General features: G+C 36.7%; 1 protein-coding gene across 1 annotated transcript in view; it reads left to right on the top strand.

Moving 5' to 3' along the window:
• The window catches only part of APAF1 (apoptotic peptidase activating factor 1), a 66,053-nt gene that overhangs the window by 28,960 nt on the left and 22,618 nt on the right, over window positions 1-14,475 (top strand). Inside the window, exons 16-19 of the mRNA XM_019732132.3 lie at window positions 1,146-1,271; window positions 9,560-9,721; window positions 10,794-10,922; window positions 13,605-13,730. Of these exons, the coding sequence (XP_019587691.2) occupies window positions 1,146-1,271; window positions 9,560-9,721; window positions 10,794-10,922; window positions 13,605-13,730 (543 nt within the window). The remainder of the gene's footprint in view (window positions 1-1,145; window positions 1,272-9,559; window positions 9,722-10,793; window positions 10,923-13,604; window positions 13,731-14,475) is intronic.

Raw genomic sequence — 14,475 nt, 5'->3', positions numbered from 1 at the left:
CACAGAGGAAGAGACTCTTGCTCAGTCCCAGATCCATAGATTTAATTTTAGAGAAAACTCTTAATAGACCTCGTTTGTGTTACATGCTCATTGCTAAATAACCCCAGTGGCCAGTAGGATGGAACCTTGATTGACCAAGGGTCACAAGTTTAGCCATGTAGAGATGGGACAGATGAGGTGAGGTCAGCTGCACTTGAATCGTAAGTGGGATTTGATTCAAAGAGAGGTTCTGTTATCGGAATGAGGAAGGAAAAAGTGCTGATAGGAAAAAAATTTAAAAAACCAAAAATGGATATTCATTTCACATGTTTGATAATGTATTATAATTACAAATTATAAAGTATTGTATCTTTTTTTCCTCTTAAGTGGCATACTAAAGATAGCTACATTAAATTTTCTGGGATCCCAGAAATATCTGCTGACTTATTTTGGATTCTTTTTTGGTTTGGTTTCTGCCTTTTCTTTCTGTCACACCATTTTTGCAACGAGACATTGTATTTTTGGGTGGAGTAGGTAAAACATTTCTCTTTGGAAAGCCTCATAGACTCTGTGTTTTGACGTTTAAATAAGCTACTTTTTAAAAATTTAAGAAAATATGGAAACATTTGTTGAAAATTGTCCCCTCTCCCCTTTTTAGGAAGCTGAATCTTTTCCTTTTTTATCCTCCAAAGAAAACTTACATAGAAGCTCAGCCTATTTTTCTTGTTGAGGGGGGATACGGGCCTGCATTTCTGCTCTTTCTTGTTCCCTCTTAGCCCCCCGTCCCTCATAGTACCTTTCAAGCATGTTTATGGTGATTTATTTTGCATATTACTTATTATAGAGCTGAGTAAAATAATAATGATTCCAAACTGCTCTGTTAAAATAAGAAGTAATCGTTTAGTTAGTTATTTAGTGCTCAGACTAAAAGCCTGGGCCAGCCTTTGAGTCCCTTAGTAGATTTAGGTGCTGATCTAAGGGCTGCCCCATTACTTGTTAATCGCAAGTTCACCTTTGTGTTTGACGCCTTCTGTTACTGTGAATTGAACATCTGTTTGTAACTGAAAAAGGTGAAAATGAGAGGGAAGAAAGAACTTTACCTGATTTCTGACTTTTCTCCATTCAGTACTAGTTTTTCAGTTATCTTGTTATCTTTTTTCAAATAGCTCTGGGATTTGAATCAAAACACATGTCGAAATACCCTTTTTGGCCACACCAATTCAGTCAATCACTGCAGATTTTCACCAGACGATGAGCTTTTGGCTAGTTGTTCAGCTGATGGAACATTAAAGGTATGCTTTTGTTCATCATTAAAGTGGGTTGTAATTTTATGGGCTTAGATTTGGGTTATGGTATTAGATTTCTGTTTTTTACATTTATACAGAAATAGCTTCTTCCTTCAACTTTCAAGAACATTTAATATAACTGTAATTGCTTATAATGATTATTTGTTAATGGTTTATTACCTTATGCTTTAAAGTTCATATAATTTGAATTCTTAATTTTTAAGCATATATTATATATTTTACAGTTTCATAAAATCTTTTGAGGTCTCTGTGGTCAAACTGTAAAGGTTCTGCTTTTATTTATGATTTATTCATCCTGCCTTTTATGTTATTTCCTATTTTTGAGAAGTTATGGGTGAGGGAATCTCAGAGCTAGGGAAAAAAGCTTATTTCAGCCTCTTGAAATTTATAGTTCTAAAAAAACTAAATTTGTCCTTCTTAAACCTCCACCTTAACTTCTCAAATAAGATGCTAATTTTATCCTACTTTCTTTATTTTTCCTATTTCTACTGTCATTCTAGTATCCTGTTTATTGTTTCTTCTTTCTTCCTTGGTCATATGTCCCATTCTCTTTGACTTCCTTGCCTTTTGGTCTACCTTTTCCCCTCCCGTCTGTAGTGTTTGTTGTGGTTCATGCTGTTGTCCTCTTATGTCTAATAACAGCTTTCTAAGATGCACTGTCCATCTCTCTTTATCCCAGTGCAGAGCTGCTAGAATAACTAATAACTCTCTACCTCTATTTTCATCTTGCCACTTTTAGCTGGGACGCAAAAATGTCATATTATGAATTGTGATAAATCCAGGTTCATCAGGTGTACCTCTAAGGCTTTTCTTCACCTTCCATCATTCTGCTGCCTCTGTTCATATCCAGTTTTTTCTTTTTCACCCCAATGCATTTATTGTCACTCTGGGCAAGTAATTTTGGGGATTTATTTTATCTACTGTTCTTATATATGTTTCATTAGTCTTTCTTGGGATTTTTTGGCCTCCAATTTGCTTGTCCATGGTTTTTAAGGACCTTTAAAGTTTTATGCAAAGCCTTCTTCAGAAAGTGTTCTCTTGCAACATTCACCCATCTGGTTCTGAGTACATACATACATACATACCTGTCTGTCTATATTTATATAGATGGAAACTGCTTGGTTTGTCTTCTGATTTCTATTTGTAATTTTTGTACTGCTCAGTCATTTTCACATGTCTTCTGTTTCTTTGGTAAGGTTGAATATATGAGGTTTATGATCTGCAGAAATTTTGTCATCTTGTATCTCTCTAAAGTTCATAGAACACAGCTGTACTCAAAACATGCACTCAATACATTTTCTTGACATATACTTCTTCCAGGGAAATGCTTAAACCCTCCTGGGCACTATTTTGTTGCTTAGACTCTCTAGAGGAGGAGGTTTGTTCATGCTTCTTGACAACTTCTAAGTTACAGCAAGGTAAACTCTGTTGATGCTGAGCCTCTGTTTGCATCTTTGATTTCACTGACTGAGGATAACTCATTTTCGTATAAATTACTTCAGGGCATCTAGGAATCCTTTCTGGGTAAAATTCTACTTTATAGAATTTCCTGCCTGTTAGTGGATATTGGGAGCATTCTTAGGAAGAATTGGTAAGAATTACCAAAATCAGGTAAGTGGATTTCGGCTTCTGTGACATGTTATCTGTCGCTTCCTTTAGGATGATTCATATCAGAGGAGTTTTTTCAGAATACCCTTGGATGGGCTAAGGCAACCTTCTTATCAGAGATCCTTGCAGTCCTGTAAGCCTATTATTTCTTGGTTTTTACTAAGTGAATGGCTCCAGAAGAAGGCATTTTATATGTCAAGCCAGTTTCTTCTACCATCTTCCATTGCTAATTCCAAATTCTGGGAAGATTCCATTATCTTTAGCATTATTCCATTATAATTAGGTTGCTTAATGTTCAAGAAAGTTGTGAAACTAGGCCATTTATCTGTTCTGCAAATTTAAGTTGTGCAACTCAACTGGGCCTTCTTTGCTGCTGAGTTATGGTCTTTTCGTCCCAAATTGATCTGCTGTATTTACCATAGTGCTTATTCTAAGCCTTTTCTGCTGTTCTGGTGTCCTCAACCCTGTCATTGCATCTTTACATGGTGATAGCCTTACCTTATACCTATTCAGAGGGTTGATACCACTCACCGAGAGCTCCCCACCATGAGCTCCCTTAAAAATTGCCGTAAAAAAAATCTCTACTCCCCTCTTTTTATTCCTCATCTCAGTGCCCAGAAAGTCCTCTACTTATGCCTACTGTCCTTTTTATCCTTCTGGCACCTTGCTTCAATCATTATTTCCTCTCTATGTTGCATCTTTAGTTTTTCTTCTCTTTTGGATCCTTTCCCACAGCCTTCCTAAGCATTATAAAGCCAAAAAGTGAAAAACCTTTGATTCTTCCTTGATTGTATTATCGTCTGAAATAGTCACTCTGTTTTTCTCTTTCCCTTTATGACTAGACTTCTAAAATCACCTCTGCTTCTTACCATTTGCAACAAAAGGGATGGACCTAGAGGATAATATGCTAAGTGAAATAAGTCAGACTGCAGAGGACAAATACCAAATGATCTCACTTATATGTGGAATCTAAAGAACAGAATAAATGAGTAAATAAAATAGAAATAGACTCAGAGATACAGAGAAAAAACTCACGGTTGCTAAATGGGAGGGGGTTTTGGGGGATGGGGGAGAAGGTGAAGGGATTAGAAAGGACAAATTGGCAGTCACAAAATAGCCATAGGGATGTGAAATACAGTATGGGGAATATAACAATAATGTAAAGATTATGAGGGTGCCAGATGGGCTCTGGATTTATCAGGGGGTCACCTCGTAGATTGTGTAGATGCCTGACCACTGCGCTGTCTACCTGAAACTGAAGTAGAATAATTTTGAATGTCAACTATAATTAAATACACACACATACACACACACACACACACACACACACACACACACACAGGGTGCCAAAAATATACACATTTTAAGAAAGGGAAAAACTATTATAAAATTGAAATATCCAATATATACTGATAACAAAAGATGAATACAAATCATATTTGACTTCTGCAATTACAAGAGTGCTCAAAGTGGTTACCATCAGCATAATTTTAATATAGTTTTTTCCTTTCTTAAAATGTATGTACATTGTTTTGGCACCTATATAGTCATGGGATATAAAGTACAGCATAGGAAATATGGGCGATAGTCAGTGGTACTGTAACAGCTATATATGATGTCAGAGGGGTAGTAGACTTGGTGGGGTTATCACTTTGTGAGGGGTGTAAATGTCTAATTATGTTGTTTTGGACACCTGAAACTAATATAAAAAAATAAAATTAAATAAAAATAAAATAAAATTAAATAACCTCCATTTTGAGCCTGGTCCCGTCTCCCTATATTCCCTTGAAAAATAAAATCCAGTTCTATTTTTAGTCTTCATTCTTTTTGTTGTCAAGTCTAATGCTCTTTGGATTAGTGTGAAATCTGATATTTTTCTTTATCCAAACCTTATTTGTTTTGTTGTATTACCAGCATTCAGCTCCCCATTGGCCACCTATATTTCCTTTTTGAAACTTCATTTGCCATCAGTGTTTTCTTCTTTCTCCTCTTATCTCTCTAATCCCTTCTTTAACTCTTTCTCCTGCCCAGTAAAAGATACCTGTTCCTCAAGCATCAGACCTCCGTCACCTTTCTTCCACCCTTCTTCATCCGTTCTCATGGCTTTAACTGTCATCTGAGTGACTTTCAGATGTGTGATATCCAGCCCTCATTTCTCTTATGTGCTGCTGTGTCCTGCGTCCCTAACTGCCTGCGAGTTGTTCTCGCTTCACTAAAACTTCATGCCTTAAACTTCTTGTGCTCCAAACTGAACTAATTATTTTTTCTTTCCAAATTTGACTCACTTTTGTGGCTTCTGCATGTTTCATGATTTTGGTTAGATCAATGTTTGGAATTTATGTCATTGTGACTGATCACAGTTGAGCCTTGTAGTATATGATGAATGTCCTTTCTCATACAACTTTTTGTTTTCTTTGGGATTAAATGTGTTGTACATTTAGCATTGCAGTTTTGTTTTTTCATTTGCTTATTTTTAAAATATGCTTATCACTAGTTCATCTTCAAACTATCCCTTATCTAAATTACTTCTTATATAATTCAAACTAATCAGGTATTTGATAAATTTTCTTTTCTTAGAAATAACTTTCTTGAAGGATTCTGTCTTGCTCTGTTTTGACTGGTGATACTATTCCCAGTGTCCCACCTGCCTGTCTGGGATCTCCCTTTACTGTCATCCTGTGTATTCCTTTAGTTTTTCCTCTTGAGTTGAAACCCCTTTTTTCCTGGATTTCTTGTCTTTCTTGATTTATTTTCTCAGCTTTGAAGAAATCCTCTATCTTCCTAAGGAAGAATCTGTTGGAGGTGAAATTTTAAGACATTTCCTGTCTAAAAATGTCTTTATTCTAGCTTCATTCTTAATTGATATTTTTGAATACATACAGAAAACTAGGTTGGAAATGATTTTTCCTTAGAATTTTGGGGACATTACTCCCTTGCCTTCTGGCTTCCAAAGTTCCCCTTGAGACGTTTGAAGTCATTCTGATTCATATGTGATCTGTGTTCCTGTCTTGGAACTTTTAAGATCTTCTATTTATTCCCAGTATTTTTTCTTTTTGAAAGTGTTATGATAATGTGCGTTGGTGTGGGTTTCTTTTCATTCATTGTGTTTGGCACTTCATGGCTTCTTTCAGTTTGGAAAATCATATCCTTCTGTTTTGGAGGTTTCCTGTAAATTGTTTGATTTATTCTTCTTTACTTTCTCCTTCTAGAATGTCTATTTGTTTGGGATGTTTTCTTATTTTTTTTCTCTCATTCCTACTCTGTCCATTTGTCCTGTTTTCTGGAAGATTTCTTTAGCTTTATTTTCTAATCCTTCTAGTGAGTTTTTAATTTCTGCTATCATATTTTTAAGTACCCATTCTCATGATCGGGTCCCTTTGTATATTATCCTATTCTTGTTTCATGGATGCAGTATCTTTTATCTTTTTGTGGATGTTAATAATAGTGTTTTTGAAGTTTTCATATTTCTGTATAGTTGCTGGGTGTTTTTTTCCTACTTGTTAGTTTTGGTTTCTGTATACATTTTAGAGATATGTCTTAGTTGCCTGATCCTTGTATATCTGCTTATACCGAGTGTGCCACAAAATGTACACATTTTAAGAGATGCTATCTATGTGTTACTTTTCGAAGTTGAATTGAATTATGGTAGCAATAGTATGATCTTCGCTCAAAAGATGGCGTTAATCAAATGAATGCTAGCGTCATTCACTGTATTACAATTTTAAACAGTTTTTTTTTTCTTAAAATGTGTGTATGGTTTTTTTGCAACCTCTGTATTTAGGAGTGCAGCAGCAAAAAACTGATGGTAAATTGCGGACTTTATTATACGTTTCCCTGTAGGTTTATCTGGCTGTCATTTTTGATGGTGAACCCCTGATGCCAGGCTCTTTAGATCTTTTGTGTTGATCTGGTGGGGTATTCAGAGAAACACCTTCAGTTTTCTTCTTGTAGGGTATAAGTCTGGCAGGCAAGTTCTGTGAAGATGTCTAGGCAGAGCTCTCAACATTTGGAATAGAGACTGTTTCCTAATTTCCCTGTTTTCAGAATGGTGGTCCTGCTCTCAGCTGTGTTGGGTGTAGAGTAACCCTCTATTCTTTAGCCAGAGTAGGGGCCCAGCAACCTGGATTGCGTAGTAGGGGAGGGGATTTCAAGGGACTTTCTTTCATCAGTTTCTCCTGATTTAGCTCCACCTTTACCAGCAAGTACCTGGTGCAACACTTGCTGAGCATTTTAGGAGTTCTTTGGTGTGAATTGGGCTACTTAGTGGCTTTCCTCACTGTTGGCTCAGAATTCAATATTTAGGAGTCTCCTTATCACTTGTCTTTCTGCTTTCTAGCCTTTACAGTTTTGTTGGGGTTATCTCTTCCTCCATTGTCCTTCACCTTGTGAATTATGCCTATAGAGAAAAATTCTCTTTAGTGGGTTTTGGGAGGGTGTGGAGATGAATGTTTGTATTCTATCTGCATCTTTAACCTGAACCCTATTTCTTTCAATAACGCTGTTGTCTACTTACCTGTGCTTGCAACATGGGAATAATCTGCCTGTTCACTTAAAGTTGATCATTTATTGAATACTTATGATGTGCCAGATATTGTACGAAGCATTTGGGTTTTAACCAATTAAAACAAACCTCCTGTCTTCCGGGTGTTGAAATTCTGTCTGTCTAAGGCAGTATGAATTAGGCTAATGTTTAGGGAGGAGAGTGAGGTGGCCACCTTGGCAAAAAGTGTTCCCTCACGCCCACAGCTTGGGTATAGCATTCCCATCATGCTGTACCTTCACTTCTCAAATGGCACATCTGACATATCTGGTGTTAGAGTCATTTATGTGTGTGTCCTGCCTCCTCTGTTGGCCTGTAAACTCCTTGAGAGTAGTATCTGTGTCTGATTTATTTGTATAACCTCAAAGTGACGTGTAGCACGGTGGTTAATAAATGTGTCCAAGATAAGAAACCTTTGCTGTGTCCCTTCAAATCAAATTAAGACTTCTCCAAATTCAAAAGAAAAAAAAAGTTTAACGTTTTCATGGACAGAATTTTGATTTCACGTGTATCAGAATGTGATTGTAGAGCACAGAGCACTAACAGCAGGGGACAGACATTGCTGCACTCACGGTGAGAACTGCCGTGTGGTGGCAGCTTTCCCAGAGTGCTATTAAGCCGGCGTTGTTGGCTGGTTCACACTGATCTAGTGACACGTCGTAAGCAGAGATCCTGCAAAATGATGTTGGATAACAGCATTTCAAGGTCAAAGTCTTCTAAAGCTTTTACTTTCTGAGAGGATGAAGAACTGTAAAATTATTTCCTGTCCCAGATGGCTCTGTAATCTTCTAAGCATTTTGTTAGGGTACCAGGTGGATAAACATGTGTTTTTCAGGTGCACATGAGTCTCTTAAATACAGTGCAGTGACTTGCTCAGAATGAAATGCTGGTATTTACTTGGTCCCTTGATGTGTGGAATTTCGTCACTCCTTGGACAGGAGCTCAAGTCAGGCCTACATGCAGAAGATGTAGTTTAGACAGATGTAATGAAATTGGGTAGGGTTAATTTTCTTTTTCTATCTTAAATCCAGGCTGGTTGTTTTATTTTTTGTATTAAGAGGGAAACAGAGAGGGATTTCTCATATATTCTGGCTGTTGTGACTGAAGCTTCTGGCATTTATGTTTAGATTTTTTTTTTTCCTTTTTAGTATCAAGAAAAGCTAATTATTTTAGTATCTGATGTTTCTTTTCTTCATCCAATTTATCCACAGTTGTTCAAGGGGAGAGGTTTTGGTTTTGGCTATATTTCTGAATGTATGTAATACTTTTCTAAACTCGAGAGATTTAAAAATGTGCCTGGCCAGAAAAGTCGAGTTTTGTCTTGGAGCTGTGCTTTGAAAGCTGAGTTAAAGTCTGAGAAGCAGCTTTTTTTTTTTTTTTTTTTTTTTGGTTCTTGTCCTTGGCCAATTCTTGGTCTGGGCACGGCAGCTGTTATTACTCTGTGAAGCTGGGATGCTGCTCAAACCCAGGGAGTAAAAAGCTGGATCTTCTTGAAGGCCTTTGTCTTTCGTGCTGCTCAAGTGGCTCTGCTAAGTGAGTAGGTTTGGTCTTTTGTATCCCATTCCTCAGGATCCAGTTGTTTTTACAGCCCTATCTGGCCCCACCAAGCACACAAGGTGTCTTGCTTTCTTCAACATATCCTGTGTTTTCTGTTTTCAGGGACTTCCTTATGTCTCTGGATGCTCTACTAGGTTCTAACTAGGCTGGGACTGGGTCCTGTGTAGTGTCCGTGCTGTGCACAGTAGATGTGAAGCACACTTCACGCCTGATACAGCAGAGGGCAGCAGTGACAAGTCGTGCGTCTCTGCATCTGACCTTTCTTCCAAACACATCCTTACTGTCACCAATTCCTCTTTAGCCTCCTCCACACCATGCAAGGCTCTTTTAACGTTTTACTTAGTGTTGCATTCTGCATTTCAGGCAGTACTTCTAATTTTTTTCCACTTTAGGAATGTGCTGAATGAAACTGGAGCACTTAAAGGCCTTATAAAAAGTCATGCATAAGTAAAAATAATCCATTAAGTATAGTGAATAATTTGTGGGATATTTAATCCAGGTGGATTTCTAGAGCTGTGATTTGAGATTAAAATAAACTTAATTATTTTTGTATTTTTGTAATTCGAAGTTTTGGGATGTGAAATCAGCCAATGAGAGGAAAAGCATTAACGTGAAGCAGTTCTTCCTAAATTCAGAGGAGCCTCAAGAGGACTTGGAAGTGATAGTGAAATGTTGTTCATGGTCTTCTGATGGTTCTAGGATAATGGTGGCAGCAAAAAATAAAGTCTTTGTAAGTATTAGTATTTTAACAAGCCAAATTTAGTCTAATTTAAAGAAAATTAAAGTTTCTGTTGATTTTTGCATTTTACATTGTTCATTGATATAAAGTATAGCTACATGATTTGGGGCAGGCTCCCTAACCCTCATAGTTTTCAGAACTGTGCTCTGGGGGATGTCTCAACCTAGTGGTAGGTCTTTTCTTTTTTCCATCCAATAATTGGGACAACTGCCTAATCCATATTTTCCAAGTTTCCTCTATCACTCTCAGCCACTAGTTCTTAAGAACGATCTGACATGGGAAGTTTCAGTATGATTTCCTTTGTTGTGGGCCTCCACTGCTGTGCTGCTTACAGATCTGTGCATTCACAGAACATTTTCATGGCTCCCACTGGAAGCTCTGGAAGCTTTTTTTTAACCTTCCCTAAGACTGCCTTGGTCGTAAATTGCTGTACTATATATTGGTATAAATGTTTTTATTACTTGGCAAAAACTTTTGGAAGAGTATATTCAGCATTTAAAAATCTTTCAAAAATTGAAATGAAGAAGCTTGAAATACTCAAAAATAGCTCTTTTTTTGGTTCAAAAATGGGGAAATTATTCATTGTCATGGAGTAATTTGGTAGCTCTGAAGAGAACTAGAAGTGATTGAACTAATTTCATTTTAGCAAGCCTCTGCTCTGTATTATTGTGATCATCTTCATTTGTGAGGATCCATTTTCTCTTGAATAAACAAGCATTAGGGAGAACTGCTCTGTATGTTAATTTGGCTAGTCCATTCATTTATTCAGAAAGGTTTTCTTTCTTTCTAGGCCAGCTTGAGAGATCATCTGTGATAAATTTTCCTTTTTAGGAAATATGTTTCAAGATGAGCAATATTTTGAAAGTATACATATATTGATTTGTATCTTATGACTGTCAATAATTGTGCCAATTATCAGTAATTACAGTATTTTTCTAGGATTTATACTTTATACTTGAAATAAGAGGATATTATTTTAGAAATAAATTTAGATTCACTTGGGTATAGCTTATTTTAAAAAATACCGTACTTTCATAGATGTCTCTCTCTTTTATGTTGACAGCTTTTTGACGTTCATACCAATAGTCTGTTGGCAGAAATCTATACAGGCCATCACAGCACCATCCAGTACTGTGACTTCTCCCCCCATAACGACTTGGCAGTGGTGGCTTTGTCCCATTACTGTGTGGAGGTGAGTAGTTGAATTTTTTTGTCAAGTCTGGGTCTCCAGAGGTATAGGGATGATGAAGAATGGGCTACTTAAACCATTAACTGCTGAGGATGTTTGCTTGAGAAATTATAGAATATTTTCTTCATAACATAGTGACCTATAGCTTTAGGATAATAAACTACCATGTTTCCCCAAAAATAAGACCTAGCTGGACAATTAGCTCTAATGTGTCTTTTGGAGCAAAAATTAATATAAGATCCGATCTTATTTTACTGTAAGACCGGGTATAGTATAGTATAGTATAGTATAGTATAGTATAGTATAGTATAATATATAGTATAATATACTATACCTGGTCTTATATCAATTTTTGCTCCTAGACACATTAGAGCTGATGGTCTGGCTAGGTTTTATTCTCGGGGGAAACACAGTAGTTTGCTTTATTACTTTAGCAGTGATTAAAGACTTGATTGACAGTATGACAAATCATACTGGGGACGACGGTATTTAACAAGTGTTTATTGAATGGCTAGTATGTGCCAAGGTGTGGGGAAATGGTGCAGTGACCACTGGTTTCCTAAGCAGAAACATTGCATCTCTGAAACAGTACAGGCATAGACTCTTCTGTGAAGGAAATGATGAATGATGGGTCCAGTTAAGATTTCTTAGATCACTGAGAAGGCTAAGATGGTAGTTAAATTTAGAACTGGTTACCCTAGCATGTTCATTGCTAAGCACTAATGAATAAAATGACTCTTAGAAATTACTTGTTTATATTTATAATTTTGCACTTACCTGATAGATTTTATATTGAGAGTTTGTACCTAACTGGCCCTGGAAGAATCCCATCCAGTGATTGATATATTAATTTTTTCAAAGAGCAGTGAATTTTCTGATATTTTTCTTCCAAAGAAGGATTCGTTTTGTCCAAGCTTAGTTATTACTCATTCCTTGAGTGAGTTTTACCACCAGATAATTTGAAGCCCCCTGTGATTACAGCCCGAAAAATGGGGATGGGCCTTTATCTGGAAAACAGGGAAATTCACTTGGTTCATAGGCTGTCTTCAAAGGAAGCTTCACTGCTGCAAGCCCTTCTTCAGTGTTTTGTGCTATTTCAGTCATTTTTAGTGAGTTTGCCAAACTTGCCCCTTACTATGAAGGTGTGGGAGGAGAGTTGTTGAGCTATAGCCGTTCAGCGTGGAGATGCAGAATCCTTCCATTGGAAGCAGAGGCAGTGAGTGTGAACAGGCTCCTGTCCTGTTTGAAACAGTGGGAGGAAGTAGGGTGCTGTGGGCAGTGTTCTCTTTGGCAGAGGCCTTGGATTGAAAGATTCAGATGGGCTAGTAGATCTTGTACCTTACTGTAGATAGATCCTCAAGATAGGTATGATTGGAAATTTCCCCTTTCTGGGTTTTGTTAGGATTTTTAGGAGGTGTGGAGGAGCAACCCCTCTTTCTGCCTTTCCTATTATTTAAAAATTTTTTTTACCCTATTCTTAGAAAGCTTTAGGAAACATTGTCTTCTTCTTAAAATATCCGCACTTGGTTTTGGAGGCTGTGAGTGACAAAGAAATGATGGGGGAGAACCAGAAGGGAAGAGAATGAAGGATTTCAAGGGAGATTTTTCAGTTGTGGAACCACTTTCATCTCTGTACTTTAGCTCTGTATGTCCCACTTAGACTCTAGAGATAAGGAGAGAGAAAATTTCATGTAATTAATTTGTAACCGTAGAACTCACTGATTGAAAACCACTGGGCATGTGATGAAATACTTGTTCTGTCCATGGTAGTTCTGAAATCATAAAGTAGGTCTGTAATTCAGAGTGTAATGAGAGGAACTCAGGCACATATGGTACTTCATTAGAATGGAATATATTTGAGTAATTTACAGCAGAGCTCAGGACAAAATACAGGCAGAATGGTGGCAGACACTGACAATTTGTAATAAGCATGAATAATAGAAATGTGTACAATTAGTACGTTTATTTATTGTAGGGTTTTGCAGTCGGTTAAAATGAGGATTAGATGAAGTGGAGAATAGTCTGAATATGGAAGCTTCTTCTGTTCATCTATTTTTTTTAGATTGATTTTTAAAAAACACATAAAACGTTTGCATGATTCCAAATCAAAGCTTTATAGTAAGTTATATTCAGAGAAGTCCTGTTTTCATCACTGTCCTTTCCTCTCCATTCTTTCCTACCCCTCCCCATAGGTAACCATTTTTTTTTGTTTAACATTCCAGTGTTTCTTTTTGCATATATAAGTAGATATTTATATGTATTATTTTTCTCCACATCTGTATCCATCTATGTGTTTACATATTTCATTCTCATATATATATATATATATATATACACACACACACACACACACACACACGCTGCACACATATACACACATACACATACATATAGTATAATATGTATACTCTTTTGCAGAAATATATATTCTTACTTTTTTTTCTGTAAACAATATATCCTAGAGACCAGTCATTATTAGGGTGCTTTTCACTTTACCTTTTATGGCCTCATAGTATTCCATAGTGCAATAAATGTAGTTTATTCACTTGGTCCTTTTGATGGTCATTTGGGTTATTTCCAGTTTTTTGCTGTTAAAAATAATGATACAATGAATAATCTGCACAAGTCACTTTATATGTAGATGCTTATGAATGTTATTTCCTATATGCTGTGTTTATTCTGTAGTTGTGGAATATGGACTCGTGTTTAAAAGTAGCTGACTGCAGAGGACATTTAAGTTGGGTTCATTGTGTGATGTTTTCTCCTGATGGATCATCATTTTTGACATCTTCTGATGACCAGACAATCAGGGTGAGAAATACTGAGATTTTCATTTTAAACATTTACTGATGGTAAGCTAAACCTCCTATAAACTAAGAAATTAATGGGTAGTGTTGGGGGAAGTAAAACGGGAAACTACTAGATTCATATTTATCCTTGAAAAGTACTATTATATGGACTATACCAGTCTCATTTATTCAGTGTTACTGTGAGCCAGGTGCTGGAGAAGTCCAATGATTAAACTGTATTTTGATTAATTTAAATATATTACATTTGATTTCTCAGAGTAATTTTTGACTCTTTCCTATACCTTGAATTCCCAGTTGCCAATTCTAAGGATTCTACCTTTCCATTTTCTATCATTTATTTCTACTTTTCCATTTCATGTTTAGGTGCTCATTGCCTGTGGCCTGTCTTGTATCAGTTTCTGCCACAAGTCTTTTCTTTCTTGGTTTTCTACGTGCTGCTTCCAAGATATTTTCCTCATGTACATAGTCATGTCATTTTTGCTCAAAAACAGAGAGTGTTTCCCTTGCCTACCAAAGTAAATATGTACTCCTAAGTCTGCCATCAAACTTCTCCACAGTATGGCCTCATTCTGCTGCAGTCTGTCTTCTAATTTATTTCTACAGGTAACCTACACTAGACTGCTTACATTTTTCTCTAACACCCTGTAGTTCCCTGCCTCTGTACTTTTGCTTATGTGATTTCTTATGTTTGGAGTACCCTACCTCCTCATGTGTCTCCTTGTTGAAATCCTAATGATCCTGCAAGC

This window comes from Rhinolophus sinicus, chromosome 1, assembly GCF_057876585.1.
Source record: "Rhinolophus sinicus isolate RSI-liver-muscle chromosome 1, RSI-T2T, whole genome shotgun sequence".
Classification (NCBI taxonomy): Eukaryota; Metazoa; Chordata; class Mammalia; order Chiroptera; family Rhinolophidae; genus Rhinolophus; species Rhinolophus sinicus.
This window is presented reverse-complemented; position numbering and strand designations above follow the sequence as displayed.